We start from the raw sequence: 19,166 nt of genomic DNA, 5'->3' as shown, positions 1-19,166 counted from the left end.
AAGCCCGTATTCTTACGGTGTTGTTTTTGGAGGGTTTGTCAACTGAATGAATAATGGACAGGTTTACTGGGTCCAGTGTTGGTCGAAGAATTGGGGGTTGCAAGAGGGGGTGAGATTTCATGACCACCAAGCAAGTGGCCAAGAGGTCAGGCACTGAAACTTGGGTTTGCTTCCAAGAGTATCAGGGAATTGCAGAATCAGAGCTGGAAGGACTCATATTCCAGTCCGGGGCTCTTCGAACTGAATCCTACTGATGCCTCAAGGTTGTCTGAAGTGGCGGGACAAAAGAAAGGCCATGTATGAGGCTCCCCCTGCTTCAATCAGAGTGGCTTTGTGTTGTCCTATTTTTATATATTCAGCTTCGGTATAAAATTTCATTTGAACAACAGAGTTGTGACTAAAAAAAGTTTTCGAAATTGAAAACCATAGGTGTGATCCAGTTCCCTCATTTGACAAATGAAGAGACTGAGACCCAAAGTGGGTCAGAGGGCAACAGCCAGTTGGTTACAGGGCTGCCTCTATAGGACTGGAGGCGAAGACCAGGTCCCCAGGTAGGCTCCTACCTGTCCCTGGGCTCTGAGTCTACCTCTACTTCTGGATATACAAAGGCCCAGAACCTCCGTCCCTCCCTTGATTTGTCTTTCCATCTGTGGTGGCTCTTGCTCCAGTTTGTGACCCTGCCCAGCAAGGTTTCTGCAGGTTTGAGGGTATTACTTTAGCAACAGACCAGGCTATTGTTTCTCAGACGACAGGGCCCATTGCAACGAAAATGCCAGGCCTTGATTTCCCTATGCCTCTGGCATCCCAGGCTCTGAAAGTAGAACTTTTTGTTTTACCTTGTGGTGGCCTCTGGGTCCCCGGAATTTGCATACTCAAACGAACTCTGCCCCTGGCATCTCCAGCCATAGGCCCATCTCCTTCCACTCCCATCAGTCTGCAAACCACACTCCCTTCATCCACGTCACCTCTGGCTCCAACTGACCAGGCAGAGCTCCTTTGTTTTCCTCTCTGGGCTTTTGTTTCTTCTGTCTAGAACACCCTTCCCACTCCTCTTCATCTGCTGAATTTCTACTCATCCTTCAGGGACTCAGCCTAGAGGCCACCTCGTCTGGGAAGCCTTCTCTGATTGCTCCTGGACCAGACTAAATGCTCCAGCTATGTACTCCGAGAGCACCCCGTCCTTGCCTGTTTTCACACAGACAGGAAAGAGCCCGAGAGAGAATGGAAATTAAAAAACACTCCAGCTGGAGGTGAGACCAGCTGCAGGGGGTGAGGTGAAGAAGAGAGAAAATGAGGTTTGAGGAAGTGTTTCCGCAAATTGCATTCATTATTTACTCTGCTGGACCCTGTGCTCTTTTGACTGCATCAGGACCTCTTGGGTCATGGCTCTCTAAGAGATTCAGTTGTTTAATACCTGTCTCTCCATCTGGACTGCAAACTCTGTGAGGACAGCAAGATTTTCCATTTTGTTCACTGCTGTAGCCCTCATAATTAGCACAGTAACTTAGGCAAGCTACTTAACATCATTGGGCCTCAGTTTCCTTGTCTTTATTTACTTTCTTCTCTATTCCTCAATTTTCTATTCTGTAAAATGGGACAGCAATTACCTACTATGGCCAGACTGTTACATTGGGGGCCCCCAATGAACCATGCCTCCTGGGTTCATGCTCTTGTGCAGTTCCCTCCCACTCTGACTCTGGGCTTGGCCGTGTGACTTGCTTTGGCCAGTGGGACATTCACAAGCATGATGCAAACAGAGGCTTAATTAGTGCTTGCACATTAGGGCTAGGCCCCTTGGAATGCCCTCTTGGCACCTAGTCTCTGCTGGAAAGAAGCTCTGGTTGGACTACTGAGTGCTGAGATGCCACATGGTGATGGACCCTAGAGAAAGGGACATCACGTTGGACATTCTAGCCTCAGGAAGGTGCTCAGCTGAATGCACCCGAATCACCCCACTTCACCATGTGGAGCAGAAGCACTCAGCCAACCCCAGTCAACCCACAGACTCATGAGAAATAATGATGTGTCGAGCTACTAAGCTCTGGCGTGGTTTGTACATAAGAACAGATAACAAATCCCAGCCTGTATGGTCGATGTGAGCATGAAATGAGCTAGTATATATAAAGTATGCACAAAAAGTGTATGATTACACTGAACACTCAATAAATGTTACCTATGATGATGATTATTATTATAGTATGCGGTCAATAAATATTAGTTGAATAAATAATTGAATTCCTGCCCCCCACCTCCCCGTTAGGCTCCCACCTGGGCTGAGAAGTCAATGAGTTTTGGCAAGGGCTGCTTGCTGCCTTCTCCACTTTTCAAAAAGTCCAGCAGGCTTCCTGTGGGGAGGAGGGGAAGTAACACTCTTACTACTTCAGTGTATAGTTAAAATTTTTCATGGTAATGGATTTAAATAAAAATATTTGTTTACCATTTCTAGTGTTTGAGAAAGAGAATTTGAGTTTTTTAAAAATGATTTTTAGATTGTTAGATGGGTTCTTTGACTGAGACAGCTTTCTGAGCCTGGATGACTGGGGTCATGGTTTTATAAGGCTGGCATCATTGTGTGTTTAGAAAATGAAAACAGTTTTGTGATTTCAAATCACACTAAATGAAGTTGTGTGAGATATTTCTGTCTATTCAAAAATGGGCAGGGATTAAAAATGTTAATGAAATGGGGGCCTAAAAAATCATCCCAGAGAAATCCGGAATTGTGGCAGGGTCGGGGTTAGCCTGGAGCTGATGCTTTGCCAACTCTCCTTCCTAGAGCATTGGCACATGCAGGGAAGGTGGCTGATGAGGGGGAGAGTCACCTAGCCTCGAAGGCTCACAGGGAACCCATAAGGAACCATGAGCCTCTTCTCCCATTATCCAGGGTGTTTCTGGTCCACTCCTCTCCCCTGATGGTCCCTTAACATGATTTCACCCCATTAACAAGGAGGGCTGGATTGTTGCATATTAAGGTACTCAATTAGTACTAGTTAGGAGAACCAGACTGGGGGCATCTTGAGGGCAAGAACCATGCCAAAGCCACCCTTGGGTCTGCAATTGTCCAGTGTGGGCCACAGACTGCATCCCCAGCCCGCATCCCCAGCCCCCCAGCACGCGGCACCTTTGGCCATGAACTCTGTGATGATGTAGATGGGCTCCTCTGTGACCACTGCATGCAGTTTCACCAGCTTGTCATGCTGAAGAGTTTTCATCAGGTTGGCCTCTGCCAGGAAGGCCTCCACCGACATGCTTCCCGGCTTCATCGTCTTCACAGCCACCTTGGTGTGCTTGTTGTAGGTGGCTGGAGGGGGACAGGGAGCAGGGAAGGTGGTCAGAACCCACTGGTCTCCCCCCACAACCCCAGAAGGCCCAGCTACAGAGCCGCCTCCTGCAGAAAGCCTTCCCTGGCAATCTCAACCCTTAGAGAGGGAAGGGGAGGCAGGGGCTTAGTACATGCTGTTCCCTCATCAGACAGATGTGGGTTGGATGGCTGGGTCACTACTTCCTAGCTGTGTGCACTTGGGTAAGTCACTTAACCTCTGAACTGTGGTTTCCTCATCTGCAAAGTGGAAATGATACACACTCTTTTTGAAGGGTTGCAAGGATTAAAAAATAACTTCAAAATACTGTTCAGATCATGTCGCTCACACACACATACACACATACTCCTCTTTAATCTTAACACTGCTCTTGATAAAAATACCAGACTCACTATGCCCCATAGGGCCCTGCCCATCTCTCCAGCCTCATCATCTACTAAACTCCCCCTTGCCTTTTATGCAACAACCATCCTGCGTGTCACTCAGTCCCTCAAGTACCCAACTCCCCCTCCCACCATAGGGGCTTAGTACATGCTGTTCCCTCACCCCACCTTGCCCCGCCTTTCTGTGGGTCTTGTCCCTCTCATAATTTCTTGGGTTTCCATTCCTGGAAGCTCTGATCCAGATATGTGGCCTTGCTGTACTGAGTCTAGGGCCTTATCTAATATTTTTTGTTTTCCAATCCCACCACTCAGATCTGTCTTACCTTCCTCACCACATATTCTTTTATTCAGTTCCTGGCACATAGTAAGCTCTTGATAAATGTAGTTGAAATACGTGGATTTAAAACATATTTTATCTGGCTGAGTCATTTGCATCTCTGTAAGATGCCTTCACTCCCATTTGGAACAAAGCGGAGTGTTAACACAGAGGGATGCACCGGGCACTGGGCCAGCCATTGTGTCTACCCCACAATCCTGCAAAGCAGACACTGCTGTTCTCGTTATTGCGGGGAGGATGGCAGGGGTGGAATGTGTCTTTTTGGTGCCCCACCATGTCCTGGTTCAGTGCTGGGCACACAGCAGGTGTTCAGAATAGCTTGGTCATCTGTTGCCAGCATTGGACTCACCCCGAAATCTACAAGCTGCATTTCCTGGCTAACTTTTCATCAACCCCAACCTGGTAGACTGTCCCATCTCCATATGAGGGAGGGGATCCCTCATCCAGGACTCCTGCTTCCCGGAAGGAAGTTTCGACCCCGACAGGCCTAGCCTCAAAGGCCAATCAGTGTTCACACAGCAGGACAATTCGGTTTGCTATCAGAAAAATTGCTTCTTTATGGTTATTATTCAAATCTTCCCTTCTGCCCTGGGTAGCATTCCCACGTTGCCTTAGGGTATTCCTGGAAGCCAGTGACCTCCCTCCTTCCCTTTTCACCCTCTGGCCCTATGGGTTCCAGCCCTGGGTCCTTACCCATCCAGACTTCCCCAAACTGCCCAGCTCCAAGTTTCTTCTCCAGCTTGAGGGACTCCCGAGGGATCTCCCAGGCATCTTTCTCCCATGGCTTCTGGGGCTTGGAGGACACGCAGGGCACCGACAACTTCTGGCAGAGCCCATCGCTCCCCTCTGGAACAGAGTCCCTGGTCACTTGGGGGCAACGATCTCCGAGACAGCCAGAGGCTTCCTCTTGAAGGCCTCTCCATCTGGTCCACTCCATGTGGCCACTGTTCTACACTATTGCCACCATCAGGGCCATTCCCAAGACAGCAGAGAATGATGGGATGCCACCTCCACATCAAGGCCACATCCACCCTCCTGCTCAACAGGCCTAAGCCTTCAGGAAAACCCGCAGCACCTGTTTGTCTGGGGAGGGTAAGGAAGGGCTCAGCAGGCCTCAGAGGCCTCAGTGCACTGTGACTGGGATTCCCTGGAGACAGGCCCATCTCGATGGGCTTGCGGCCAGGGGCAGGACTCACTCTTGTAGTGGGCCACCAGCTCCTGCAGGGTGCTGAAGGTGCTCCGCGGGGAGATGTAGAAGCCCCCGTTGTCTAGGGTCCGGATCTTGTAATGCTTCACTAAATCTCCTTGCTGGGGGTCGTAGTCTCGAACTGACAAAGAGTAGCTCCCTGCATTGGCCAGAGAGAAACCTCTCAGAATGTCTCCTCAGAGTCCTGCTGCCTCATGTCAGCACCCTGATAGCCCCATAAGGCCACCATTGGCACTGTCCTGGCACCTGGGCAGGAGGAGCACACGAGGGTAAGAGTGGGCTGTCGAGTCAGAAGACCTGGGTGTTCATCCAGGCTCTGCCACGTCTACATTGGGCAAGTGACTACATCACATCTCCGTGCCTCAGTTTCCTCATCTGTAAAATCAGAATAGTCATCATGCCTCCCTACATCATCACACTGCCTGACGATTAAAAGAAGTAATGCTTGTAAGGTACTTGGGACCTAACTTTGGTAAATGTTGGTTATCATCATCATCTTCATTATTAGTTCTTATCTACCTATCTGTCTATCATCTATGTATCTAGCAAAAAGGCAAGATACCATCCCAGTTTGGTAAAATGCCGGACTACTCAGAAACAAACAAAAAGATTTTTTAAAAAAATGTAGTTCAAAATTGTTGAAATGTGAACATGTTGCGGTAGTCTGAATAATGGTCCCCCAAGATGTTCATGCCCTAATCCCTGGGACCTGGGAATACGTTGGTTTACTTGGTAAAAGGAACTTTGCAGGTGTGATTAAATTGAGGATCTGGAGATGGGGAGATTATCCTGGATTATCCAGGTAACCCCAAGATAATCACATGGGTCCTTACTACAGGGAGGCAAGGTCAAAGTCAATAGTGGGAATGTGGAGAGGGAAACAGGAGGGGGAGAGATGTTGGGAGGGGGCCATGAGCCAAGGAATGCTGGTGGCCTCTCGAAGCTTAAAAAGGTAAGGGAAAAGATTCTTTCCTGAAGCCTCCAGAAGGAACCAGCTCTACTGATACTTGGACTTGATTCCAGAACTTTAAGATAATAAATTTGTTGCTTTAAGCTACTAAGTTTGTAGTAATTTGTTACAGCAGCAATAGGAACCCAATACATATGTTATCACATAGACCAGAAACACATGTCTTTTAGTCCATGACCACAGTTTTGCCTTTTGCGAGCTGTGTGCCCTTGGGCATGTCGTTGGCCTCTCTCTGTTTTCTCTACCATGTCATGAGATTTGGGGGAGGTTTAAATTGTTGAATGAATAACAGTTGCCTATTCATGCCATGTACTGTTCTAAGCACCCTGTATGAATGAACAATGAATGGATATAAATAAGATTCATTTTAATGAATTACAATTGTATTATTATAATGAATAATGAATGAATGGCCCCATGAGGTAGAGGTTTTATAATATCTTCCCCCTTGTTTTACAGATGAGAAAACTGAGGCTCAGAGAGGTCGCCTGCAGTCACATAGCTGGTGAGTGGCACAGCTGGGATTCAAACCCAGGCAGCTGGCTCAAGGGCCCCCTCTTAGCCACCCTGTCCCAGTCAAGGGGAGGCTGGCTTGGCTGATGCTGGAGGGGGTGGGGCAGAATCCGGGAAGCAGCAGGATGGGATTTAGGAGCTTCCTGCCCCCACCTCAGAGGGCTGTGAAAGCTGGACTAGGCTCACTTGCCTGCCCCAAAGGTCTGTGATGGTTTCTTAGGTTTCTCTGCCCCGGTCTGCAGGATGAACGCACCCAATCCCCCAGCTGTCCTAGGCACAGCTGGGAAGAAGTGCTGGGCTGTGCACAGCTTTGTCTTTTTGTCTGTTTCTTTTCCCCTGGGGGCTTGCAGGAAGCTTGTTGGGTGGGAGGAAATAAAACCTAAACGTTCACTGACCTGAAACACCAATTGTGAGTGGCATTATCCTAGCCACATTCCGGCTTCACCAATTTAGATAGCTAGGGGTCAAGTAGAAGACCATACAGAAGCCTTTGATCAATGTCCCCAAAACTGTTTGCTTCAGGGTAGCGTGAAGTCACACTTTCTACAATTTACTTGATTTATGTGTATCAAGCAGTTTTGAATCTAAACCTATTAGTCAAGGTGCACTCTGCATATGAAGTTTGAAATCCCGAGAACCCTGTAGATGTTCACTCCTTTGGGGAAACTAGCCTCTGTTGATGCCAGTTTGAGCTATGTAATGTTTGGGGACACTGTTCTTGCCTTCCACGCACCCACCCAGTGCGAAGCCACCCTTGCAGCACAGGAATTTCAGGAAGCTGGTCACCTGACATCAAAATTTTCAGATCCCTCCAAGGAATATTATAAGCAGGGTCCCAGAGGAGGTGGGCTTGGGTCTCTTCCTGTGGCCTCATCCTACCCATCTCCTTATGGAGGGAGGGAGGGAGGAATCAGGCTTGTGGTCAAGATATATTGCGATGGGTCTATTTTAAAAATACAAGCTAGTGAAGATCAAACTTCAGCAAAATGTTTGTTTGTTTGGGGGGCCCAAACTACATGGAACTACTTCCTTTGATCCAAGCCAGCATCTACAGGGGCTGAGAAGGGCCCAGCCAGGCTTAGAACCTCAGCCCTCCCTGGCTCAGGGTGGCAAAGGGCAGGAGAAAACCTGGCAGCCGTGGCAGCCTAGTTGAATTGTTCAGTTTTCCCCAGGGCATCTTCTGCGGCATGGCTGGTGGCCAGTCGTGCCTGGGGCATCCTGCAGGGCAGGACAAGGTGGGGAGGGCTGGTGTCACCTTTGGTGGTCTCACTGTCCCGGATCATAAAGGAGCCCAGCACATTGCCAGGAGCCAGCAGGTGGCGCTCTGCATTCTTCCGGCTCATGTCCTTGAAGAACCACCTGGTTAAGGGGAGAGGACATGTGCAAATGTGGGGGTGTGCAATCTGGTACCACTCACACAGGGCACTCGTGGCCATGCAGGGCCTGGCTTCCTGCACCATCAATTTTACCCAAAGATTTTTTTGGGGGAGAAAACAGCCATTCTTTTGATATAAAAACATACATTTTACCAAAGGGGAATCCAGTTTGCTGAGACTGAAGCCCATGCAATTTGGTGCAACTCTCCTTTAAAAAAATTCTACAGCATTGTGAATGCAAAATGGTCATGGGTCATTCCAATGCCACTCTGTGTGAGGGAGTGGGAGATGGACAGGAAGACTGAGTGGAAAGAGACAGCAGTCTTGACCAACCGTGGTCAAAAATCTTACTTTTACAAATTTCACAAGCACATGTGACCACCAGGGAGGGTCCCTCTTAGGGCCTTGGTGGCCGTGAGAGTGAGGCCTGAGCTTCCTTCACAGTCAATCCTCCTCTGCGTAGAGTCAAATGTAAAGTTAGCATGAATTTCTAAGCTAAAATGTGAGATTGCAAAGAATTTTATACATGGGACCATATCCTGGGACCTTTTCTACATTCTTCCTCGATATTTGGAATGTTTGGGTGGAAAAGTTGAAGCATCAGCAGCTGAATCCATTTCCACCCTCATCAGAGTGAAAGGTGGTTCATGTACTATAAAGAAAAAAGCCCCAGACCAGCTATCAGCAGGCCTTGGCTCTGCCATAAACCTGCTGTGTGACTTTGAGCAAGTTGCTTTCCCTCTCTGGGCCTCCATTTCCTCTGTTATCAACTGGGGAGAAAGACAGCTAACGTTCAAGATCTCATTATCCATCTAACAACTCTATGGAATCATCACCTTTATTATTCCCATTTTATAGATGAAGACACTGAGGAACACAGAGGGCAAGTAACTTGCCCAGAGTTACACAGCTGGAAAGTTGTAGAGGCAGGATTCAAATCTAGGCAGTCTAACTCCAGTGCCAAAGTTCTTAATCACCATGCTATGTTGTCCACTTGCCTTCTTTGCTTTCATGTCATAAAGTGACTCATGCCATGGTAAAATATTCAAAATGTAAAAGGGTATATAGTAAGAACTGCCACTCTGGCAATTCCGTCCCTAGGAAATTATCCCACAGATCTTGCACAAGGTAGAAATGACATAAACACAAGGAGATTCACTGCAGCACTAGACTGGAAGTAACTTAAGTGACCAGTGACAGGGACCTGGTTAAATGGACAGTGAGACATCTATAGGACAGACACTCTGCAGTATAAAAAGGAGGGAGGTCTGCATGGAGGATCTGAATAAGAGGTGTAGAACTGTGTCTACCATATCTACCACTTGTGTGAAACAAAGTGGGGATAGACGTATTTTCTTATCCAGGTATAAAGCATTTGGGAGGACTCACAAGTCCTCACAAGAAACTGGTTGCTTCTGGGGAGGGGAAGTGGCTGGTTGGGGATAGGGTAGGAGGAGGACTTTTCACTCTCTATTCGACATCCTTCTGCACCATTTGCATTTCGAAACATTTGAAAGTATTGCCTATTTCAAAGTGGGGCTGGAGGAAATAAGATTCTGTCCCACTCTGGTTCCCAATGTCCCAGTTGCCCTCCCCAGAGACAATGTCTGTTGGCGGTTTCTTGATGCAGACACAAGAATCTGTGAGTGCACTGCAAGGATTAGGTCAGTGGTTCCCAAGGTGGGTCACTGGACCAGCAGCATCAGCCTCACCCAAGAACTTGTTAGAAATGCACATTCTGAATCAGACAGTGAGGCCCAGAAACCAGCATTTTAAGCAGCTCTCTTGGTGATTCTGATGCCTGCTCACGTTTGAGAACTATCCATTCAGATTATCGCCTGTGTGTGCAGATGACAACCCACCACACATATCATCTGCCCTGCCATTTCCACTTAGCAATTCGGTTGCCTTCCAGGAATAATACCAGCCACACCTCCTCCAAGGCTGTTGTAAGGACCCCATGAGGTGATGCAGGGATTCTGTAAGTATTCAGACCCTGGACTGGAGAAATAGAGCACTGGCTGCCTCAGGAAAAAGCCCAGAAGGAGAGGGATGCAGTGAAGACCCTCCTGTAGCATGTAGGGGGCGTGCCGGGGGCAGGTCCAGGACAGAAAGGTCAGCGGTGGGAGATGGGGCTTCTTCACGGCCATGAGAGGGGAGACTTCACAGGTCAAAGAGATTTCATGTGCACTAAGAAGTGGGTAGTTTATGGTGGGAAAAGCCCAAGCATCTTAATTTTTAACAAGCAAGTATCCTAAACCCACAGTACCATCTAGCCAGAGGAAGGAGGCAAAGACAAAACAATGAGGACTGTCATTTTTCAACTTTTCGACTGGCTGTTTCTTAATTGGATATATTGCCACCCTATAGTGTAATCAGCTTTTTACTCCTCAGCCTCACCCACAGCCCTGAGTCATCTCATATCCTTGGAATAGGGCCAGGTATACGTAGGTACTCAACAGGTACCTGTTGGATGATTGGAGGGATGGATGAATGAATGGATGACTTAGGTATGAACTATATTTTCAGAGTCAAGCTAAACACAAAGGAGAACCTGCAGCCAAGAATGATGGGTTATGTGGAGCTCTTTGAGGGGAGGGATGTGCCTTATCTGCTCTTGCAGCCCCCACCTGGCACAGGGCTTGGTGAGTTGTGGACACGTGTTTGTTGAATGAACCAGATGAGGAATGATTGGCCAGGTGGGGACTAGCTCACCTATCAGAAGACCCTTCTTGGCACACCCGTATGCTTCATTCAACAATTATTTATTGAGCACCTACTGCATGCCAGCCTGTGCCAAGGATGCAGGAGCAGACAGGCAAAGTCCCTGCTCCTGTGAGTTCTCATCCTTTTGGGGGAAGGCAGACAATGTCCATGTGAACAACCAAAGAAACAAGATTATTTTTGCTAGTGAGAAGTGTTCAGAAGGGACTCTAATAGGTTTCCACAAGAGAGAGTCACAGTGGGGACCCACTTTAGATGGGGCTCAGGGAAAGCCTCTCTGAGACCCAAAGGATGAGAAGGAGCCAGCCAAGCCCAGAGCCCTAGGAAGAGTGTGCCAGGCAGGGAAGATGGTGTGTGCAAAGGTCCTGAGATGGGAACAAGGCTGGCTTTGCTCATGCTTCCTTCTGGAAGGCAGGAAGTGGAATACTTACTCCTCTGTCTCCAGAGAGTTGACACAGGCGACGTAGTTGCTCGGGATGTAGCCCTCTTTCTGGGTGGCCAGGGATCGAGCCTTCCACCACTCCTCATGTCTGAGGGACAGGAGGGAGTAGAGGGGTCAGGGGACAGAAGGACCATTCTCTGGTCCTCTTTGGCCCCCCAGCCTTGGCCTAGAGAACCCTCCACCCCAGGAAGTCAGTAGGGTGAGGAACAGGGCCGTGGCTATCCCAGCCCCCAGTATGTGCCCCATGATTAGAGTAGAGGGTCTTTACAGCAGTCTCCATTGTGCACTCAGGGGTCTGGGTTTGAATTCACAGCCCACAGCCCTGAGTCTTTAGCCCTACTTCTCTCCCTTGGACTTGGAGCTTTGGCCTTACTGGCTACACCTAAGGCAGGGCCCTGTGCCTGTGGGAGACTCTTAGTTGCTCAGCTGGGGCTGAGAGTGGGAGGGAGTGGGTTCAAGGTCTAAGCAAGCAGGACCACTCCTGTTCTTGTGCCCCAGCACGTCCTGGATACAATACCCACAGGTGGTGAAGGCCGCAGGAGATTGGAGGTGGCAGACTCAGAGATCCAAGGATTTCTGAATGTGAAGTCCCCACAGTAGGGCTTGGCCCACAGGTAAGCCTGCAGTTGGATCATGGGAACCCTAGGAAGGCTTCCCTGAGAAAGCGCTTTCGCCTGTTCATCCCTGCCTGGGTGGGCACCATTAGCAAGTGCACAGTCCCCTTTGTGTGGCTTTGATAAAGGTTGACAGCAAACCCTTCCTCCTTTATTATGATCATGTTCTCCTCAGTCATTTAAACCCAGTACAAGAAGTTTATCAGGTTCTTGCTGTAGCACAAAAGAGGTATAATTGAGTACTGGAGGTACGTATGTCTTAGGGGAGTGGGGTGGGGACTCACTTATCCAGGACCACCATATGGTCCCCCTTCTGAAAACTGAGGTCTGCATGGTGAATGGCCTCATAATCATACAGGGCAACAACGATGATGTCCTCAGAACCTGCTGAGAATGGAGACACGGGGGATATCGAGGCTTAACCCAAGCATAACCCCAGCCCTGGGTGTCCCCCCACCTCAGCACCTGGCACCCAGCTCTGAACTCATTGATATGTCTGCCTCACAGCATAAGCAAGCATTTTACCATGCGGGGTGTGATTCTAGAGTTTAAAGCTAATAGCCTTTTTGCTCACATTACTAAATAGTGTTATAGAAAAACAGCCTCTGCAAAGTACTTCAGGGGCAATTTAGGGGATTTTCGAGGGTGGTTTCGACTGTTTGGGATTTTTGCCTCAAGCTCTGACCGAGAACCTAACCTAATCCTCTACATGGTTCGTGACTCCACAGCACCTGCTTGCCGGACACTTACCCTCTGGGAACCCTGGTGGGCTGTTATTGCTTCTGTCAGGCCCCTGTGGGAAGAAAGGGGAGAAAGGAATAAATGTGACAGTGTGCGGGGAGCCATGGGAGGAAAAGAATGCCTGAGAGCATCTTAGCCTAGCCCTGTGTGTCATGGGAGAAGGCCCAGGGAGGGCAAGGGACATGCCCAAGGTTACACAGCACAGTAGGGGCAGAGCCAGCACAAGGATCCAGGTTTCTTGAATTGTGGCCTCTGTCCATGGCCTTGGACATATGGGGGATCTGGTTTGACCCTTCTTCTTGACACGTAGTGAGGGTGTTGATCCAGATTAGTTTTCCAAGGTATGTTTGAAGAAATTATAGGTCTACCAACATGTCCCACGAATAGAGGCTCCATTATGTAAGTGAACAATTAAGTGTCCATCCAAAAGGGAACTGCCACCTAAACTGTGCTGCTCAAAGCAGCTCTTATAAAAGGAGGTTGAGATTCATTTCTGATATAACTTCAGCTCACAAATACATTGTTGAGTGAAAACAGCTGGTTTTACAAATGATAAATATGATTCATTTCTACAAAACACGTACACATACATCCTAAATATTTTCTGTGGACACATACTAGATGTGTGAATGTAAATTTATGGAAAAAGGTTTGCAAGGGCCTCATTAAACTGACAACAGTTGACATGTCTGGGGGTGTGTGATGCTTCTGGGGAGAGAAGCATCAGCCAGTAGACACTGTAGCTTTAACTGTAGTTTGTGATTTTTTTTTTTTTAATTTTCAAAATGAGTGCATTTGCATGTCCCACACATAAGTAAATATTAATTTGGAAAAACAAATTTAGGAAACACTGAGGAGTACATCATTTTGGGGGGAGATTCACAAAGGCTTTTGCAAAAACTCAGAAAGGCTCTGGGGAGCCGTTTCACCTGGTGTTTCTCAAACTGATTTGACCTGGGAACACTTTCTCTGAGGATCACTTTAACTTACCGCTGAACTGATGCTCTGCAGAAGGGGACAGTGGGTAGCTGATAACTGCATCTCTCAAATCTGATGCTCAGAAAGGACAACCAGGAACCGTTGGGAGAAACCCGCTGCTTCTGCTTGGTGACAAGCCAGAGGGCCTCAGAAAAATGGAGAAACTGGAACTCTCACTATAGCAGGGCCCAGGGCCACACAGGTTAGGAGAGGAGAAGGCCTGGGAGTGATTTAAAGTTTATAATCTGTGGTCGTCTCGGGATGTGACCAGTATGAGAAGTTCATGCAATTCCAGGCTGTATTAAGGGAAGTAAAGTGTCAGAGGGAGGGAGGTAACTATTCCATTTTTCTTCCATTTCCAGCATTAGTCCTGTTTCAGGCATCATGCGAAATGGAGAGAGGCCAGCAATCTATGTGCTGTGAAAGATGATTTGGAAGGGATGGGTGGGTTGGGAGATCTTCAATCTCTGTGGGCTGTCATGGGGCAAAGGGAGCGGGTGTGTTTGGGGTTGGGCTAAAGGGTAGGTTTGAGATCCAGGAGTAAGGGTTATGGGGTAATAGGCCTCCCAAGAAGGAGTGAACCCCACCTTGGGAGGCATCCAGCAGAGGCCACCCTCTACTAGACAACCTCAGATGGACTAAAGGGCCACAGAGTAGAAAGAACTCCAGATTTGGGGTTAGAAAGACGTGGCTCTACTGCTTCCTAGTTGTGTGACCTTCGGGAGCATTTGACCTCTTTGAGCCTTAGTCACCCTGGCTGTAAAGTGGCATCACTCCTGCCTCACAGATTCTGCTGAGGATTAATGATATAGAAACAGCTCACTCCAATGCCGGGAACACAGCAGGTGTTCAAAGAACAGTAGCGATCGTTACGACGTCACTGCTGCTATTAGTACTTTCATCACCATGACTAGTACTATTACTGTCATCACCACTATTACTATTACTGCTCTTGTGACTATCACAATCACAACTGCCATGACTAATGGTGCTCCTACTACTTCCATGACTCCTGCTGCAACTATTGCCACCACTATCACCACTACGACTGTTCCCATCATTAGTATTTGGCTCTGCCTCTGTTACTCTTGCTCCTACCAATGGTATTTTGGAACCTACACTGCCCTAGTTTGAATCCTGGCTCCACCTCTTACTAATCAGGTGGCCTTAGGCAAGTTATTTAATTTGCATGTCTCATCTATAAAATGAGTATAATAAAAATTGTTACCTACAATAGAATTATTGTGGGGATTAAGGATGTTAATTATCGTAAAGTGCTTAGGACAGTGCTTGGTTCACAGTAAGCTCTGTAAAAGCCTAAACTAAGTAAGTAAATATCTCTACTAGGATTACTACTTCTCTTATTTGCTACTCTTGCTATTGCACCTGATGCTACTATTACTGTTATACTCCTGCTATTATTATTGCTATTATTGTTACTACAATTGTTACTGTATTTTTGCTATGATGCTGACACTACCATTACTGTTGTTACTGCAACTGCTATTACTCCTAGTCGGCTCATGTGTGACTCTTGGCACTGCTTTTGCTACTGCCCAGGCTGGAGGCCTGCAGTGCTCACTCAGACCTGGTTGGTGGAACCTTGGCTGATGGACAAGTCCTGGATCACAGGATAGGAGAAGTGACTTCCTTGCCCTGGATGCATCCTGGAGTATTTCTTGGAGAGTCAGGGCACTGATGGTGGCTAGTTAGCTCCATTTCACCCCAAACACACCCTTCCCCACCTTGGGAAGACAGGAAGCTATTGAGCGGCATCAGGGCAGCCACCTACACCAGGCTCCTCCCCTACTCACCGGCTTGACCGAGGATGTGGGATCTGGCACAAACACAGGGCTGTGTGAGTTGGCACTGGGCTCAGTTTTTGAGACCTTGTCTCTGTCCCGGAGGAACCTGGATTTCACGCACCCCATCCTGCAGCAGACAGAAGAAGGTGAGCGCAGGTCGCCTGGAGCCCTGTGCAGGGGGGTCTGTTGCTGCTGCTGCTGGAATTCCAAGCCCCCTGCCCCCAGGCTGCCTCCCACTTGCCTACCCTGTTTTAAATCCTCCTGTCAGCCACTTATCCCCACCCTCCACACACAGAGCTCACTCTCCCTTGCCATATCTGGGCTTCCTCACATCCACATCTGCCATGGCGCTGGCCCAGAGCTCACAAGTCATCACAGTCATGGGTACCAAGGACCAGTGCGATAGGGACTTTATTCTCAGACTAAGTCATGAGGATAACAGCAATGCAACATGTAGAGCCCGAGTGGGGAGGAGGTGGTGGGTGCTGCCGGCCTTTGGGCCAGAAAGCCTGAGCTGACCCTTGGCCCTTCTGCCCCACCAGCACCTCACTGGTCACTTGCTCGCCCCTGCACCCTGTCTCAGCTACTCCTTGGCAAGACGAGGATAATAATGAAACTCACCCACAGTGTTGGAAGGATGAGAAGCCTGTGGGTGAGGAATACTCAGCACAGTGTCAGGTTCAGAGCAACAAACAAATAACGTGACAAATTTAGTTAGTGAAAAATGTGAAGACAAAGAGGATATTATAGGGAACAAATGTGCAGGGCCCCTTTAGACAGGGCAGTTGGGAAGGCCTCTCTGAGAAGGTGACATCAGACCTGGGGTCTGAATGACACAGAGGAGCCAGACATAACACACTCGAGGGAAGAGGGTTCCAGGACAGGGAACAGCAAGTGCAAAGGCCCTGAGGCTTGAATGTGTTTGGAGAGAACGCAGCCCTGCAAGCCGGCCACAGTGGCTAGCGCCCGCCAGCAGGAGGAAGGATGGTAAGCGATGAAGTGCCCACATCTTGTAAGGCCAGCGAGGATTTTATTCTAAGGATGATGGAAAACCGTGGAAAGTTTTTGGCAGGAGAATGATGGGATTCAATTTGTGCTTTCAATAAATGCTGGGTGGGGTATGGGCTGTAGAGAGCTGGGCAGGGACCCTGAGGAGCTGTTGCAGTTGTCCAGGCAGTAGATGATGGTGGCCTGGCCCAGGGTGGTGGCTGTAGAGGAGGTAAGAAGTAGACAGACTAGGGGGACATTTTGGAGGTAGAGTTCGCAGACTTTGTTGCTGGATTAATTTAATTTAAAGACATGTATTAGTCTTTTTCTGTTGCTTATAACAAAATACCTGAAACTGGGTGATTTATAAAGAAAATGAAATTTATTTATTTTATTTTATTATTTTTTTGAAAAGATGACCGGTAAGGGGATCTCAACCCTTGGCTTGGTGTTGTCAGCACCACGCTCAGCCAGTGAGCCAACCAGCCATCCCTATATGGGATCCAAACCTGTGGCCTTGGTGTTCTCAGCACCACACTCTCCCGAGTGAGCCATGGGCTGGCCAGAAAATGAAATTTATTGCTTACAGTTTCTGAGGCTGGGAAGTTCAAAGTCCAAGGAATGAATCTGGTGGTGGTGACAGTGACCCTGGGTCTCACATTGCAAGACGGTGGAAGCAGAGAGAGCAAGAGACTGTCCTCTCTCTTCTTTTAAAGTCCTCAGAACCACACCCCTGACCACCATTATTAATCCATTCACTACTGAAGGGTCCTACAATCTAATCACCTCTTTAAGACTCCACCTTTCAATTACCATAATAGGATTTCCCACCTTCTTAACAGTCACAATGGGAGCCAAGTTTCTAATACATAAAAGTTGGGGACACAATTCAAGCTTCAGGGAGTTTTGGGGGGACATAATTCAATCCACTGCAAGACACTTAAGGAAAACACATTTACCTAATTAGGGTCAAAATTTAATTGTAAAAGCGGCAGAAATTTTTCATTTCTTTTCTCAAAATGTGCATATGAGTTTGCTGAGAAGCTAGGCCAGGAGCAATCACATAAGGAAGTGGTTGTTTCTCCATCTCTGAACAATTGCAATTTTCTCCTAAAACAGTTAGAACTCAGTTATACTTGTCTTTTTAAAATAAACATGTGTTTGTGGTTTAAGAAAAAAAGATCCAAATTCCTAGGCTTAGGAGAATTACTTTTAAAAAGGAGAAAGATTCCTTTTATTTATAAGGATTTGTCTGTCCTGGTGGGAATTGGGAACAATTTACCACCTCAGGACTTGAGCGATTTCTGCCTCATTTGCCTTTTGTGAATAAAGCAAGAAACATTCAGACTTTTGGAGTGCTGGATCATTAGTTGGAAAAATTATCACAATTAATCACTGTTTTATAATGTACTTGCATTCATTTAAAACTGAAATCAACAACTCTCTTAGATTTGTGATAAATATGTATCACAGTTCTGGGAAATTAAACAGCAGCATCTTGTGTGGTTTTTGTATGACATAAAATTATAGCACATTTTGTATATTTTGATCAACGTAAGGGTGTTCCGGGAAGAGCACCGCTGTGTGGTGTAGAGCAGCTGCCTCCACCTCTCTGAGCACCCACCGATCTGCATTGTGAACATCACGTTTCCCAATCCTGTACATATTGAGCACATATTAAGTATCATTTATGTTATTGATTACACATTCGAGATGGCAGCAGGGTCCTGAGGGACGGGTCCTGGACGGCCTTGTGTTCATTCACAATCTTAGGCCACCTCTGAGAAAGGATGGTGGGGTTCTACCTCTGGCACACAGTTAGCATTGTAGAGGTGTTAACGATAACCTTTTGGCGGGGGGCGGCTGGCTGGTATGGGGATCTGAACCCTTGACTTTGGTGTTACAAGGCTGTGCTCTAACTAACCGAGCTAACTGGCCAGTCAACCATAACCATTTCTGATGCGTAACAAATGTGGCACTACCCAGGAGCATCAAAGCAAGCACAGTTTGCAATTCCTTTGACCCACAAATTTAGAGATACTGCAACACTGGAGAACTTTTTAATATAGGAAATTCCCATAAGTTCCGTTTTTACACAATAAGAAAGTGTGATTTTTAAAAGTGATATACTGGCAAGAGTCAAATTAGTGTAAAATGTGACCATCTCCCTAAACCAAGTGAACCATGTCCACTGTCTGGTGTGGAGAGGACATCAGAAATGTCCATTCTCATGTTCACTAGATCTAGAAATGTGTGAACCACATGCAAAATTTAAAGTTTTCTACAGCTATGTTTTTAAAAGTAAAAAAAGAAAAAGTGAATTAATTTTTAAATGTACTTATTTATTATCCAATATATCAAAATTATTAACATGTAATAAATATAAAAATTACTGAGATACCTTACATTCTTTATTTTTTGTTCTGAGTCTTCAAATCCCAGTGTGAATGTTACTTGGAAAGCACATTCCAGGTGCTCAATAGCTGCCTGTGGCTCGGAGCTATTGCATCAGTGCGGATATAGATTGCCGCCGTCACTGAAGCACAGTAAAGGCTGGTCTCACTCATGTCTGTGTCCCTCGGTGCTTAGTTCAGTGCCTGCCAGGCACACAGTAGGAGCATTCTGCACAGTTAGTGAATGAATGCATGCTCACAGCACCGTGCTCCATGCCGTAGAAAGTGTCAGGATGTGGTTTCTGCTCCAGGGACTGAGTTGAGAAGGGAGGACTGGACATATGGAATTACATCCCAAAGCCACGTACAAAGAAGCTGT

General features: G+C 47.4%; 1 protein-coding gene across 2 annotated transcripts in view; it reads right to left on the bottom strand.

Moving 5' to 3' along the window:
- Positions 1–19,166, bottom strand: part of HCK (HCK proto-oncogene, Src family tyrosine kinase) — a 37,897-nt gene that overhangs the window by 7,598 nt on the left and 11,133 nt on the right. The window contains exons 2-10 of one of the 2 annotated variants that reach the window (XM_063094836.1): positions 15,417–15,534; positions 12,634–12,676; positions 12,168–12,270; positions 11,259–11,357; positions 7,983–8,086; positions 5,234–5,383; positions 4,731–4,883; positions 3,119–3,298; positions 2,269–2,345 (exon numbers count right to left, since the gene is read on the bottom strand). In XM_063094836.1, the coding sequence (XP_062950906.1) occupies positions 2,269–2,345; positions 3,119–3,298; positions 4,731–4,883; positions 5,234–5,383; positions 7,983–8,086; positions 11,259–11,357; positions 12,168–12,270; positions 12,634–12,676; positions 15,417–15,533 (1,026 nt within the window). In that variant the 5' untranslated portion in view covers position 15,534. The remainder of the gene's footprint in view (positions 1–2,268; positions 2,346–3,118; positions 3,299–4,730; positions 4,884–5,233; positions 5,384–7,982; positions 8,087–11,258; positions 11,358–12,167; positions 12,271–12,633; positions 12,677–15,416; positions 15,535–19,166) is intronic. The other variant, XM_063094839.1, reaches the window with a different exon arrangement.

The sequence above is a fragment of the Cynocephalus volans genome, chromosome 1, assembly GCF_027409185.1.
Source record: "Cynocephalus volans isolate mCynVol1 chromosome 1, mCynVol1.pri, whole genome shotgun sequence".
In the NCBI taxonomy this organism is placed as follows: domain Eukaryota; kingdom Metazoa; phylum Chordata; class Mammalia; order Dermoptera; family Cynocephalidae; genus Cynocephalus; species Cynocephalus volans.
Note: the sequence above shows the minus strand (reverse complement) of the source record. Positions and strands in the feature narration are given on the sequence as shown.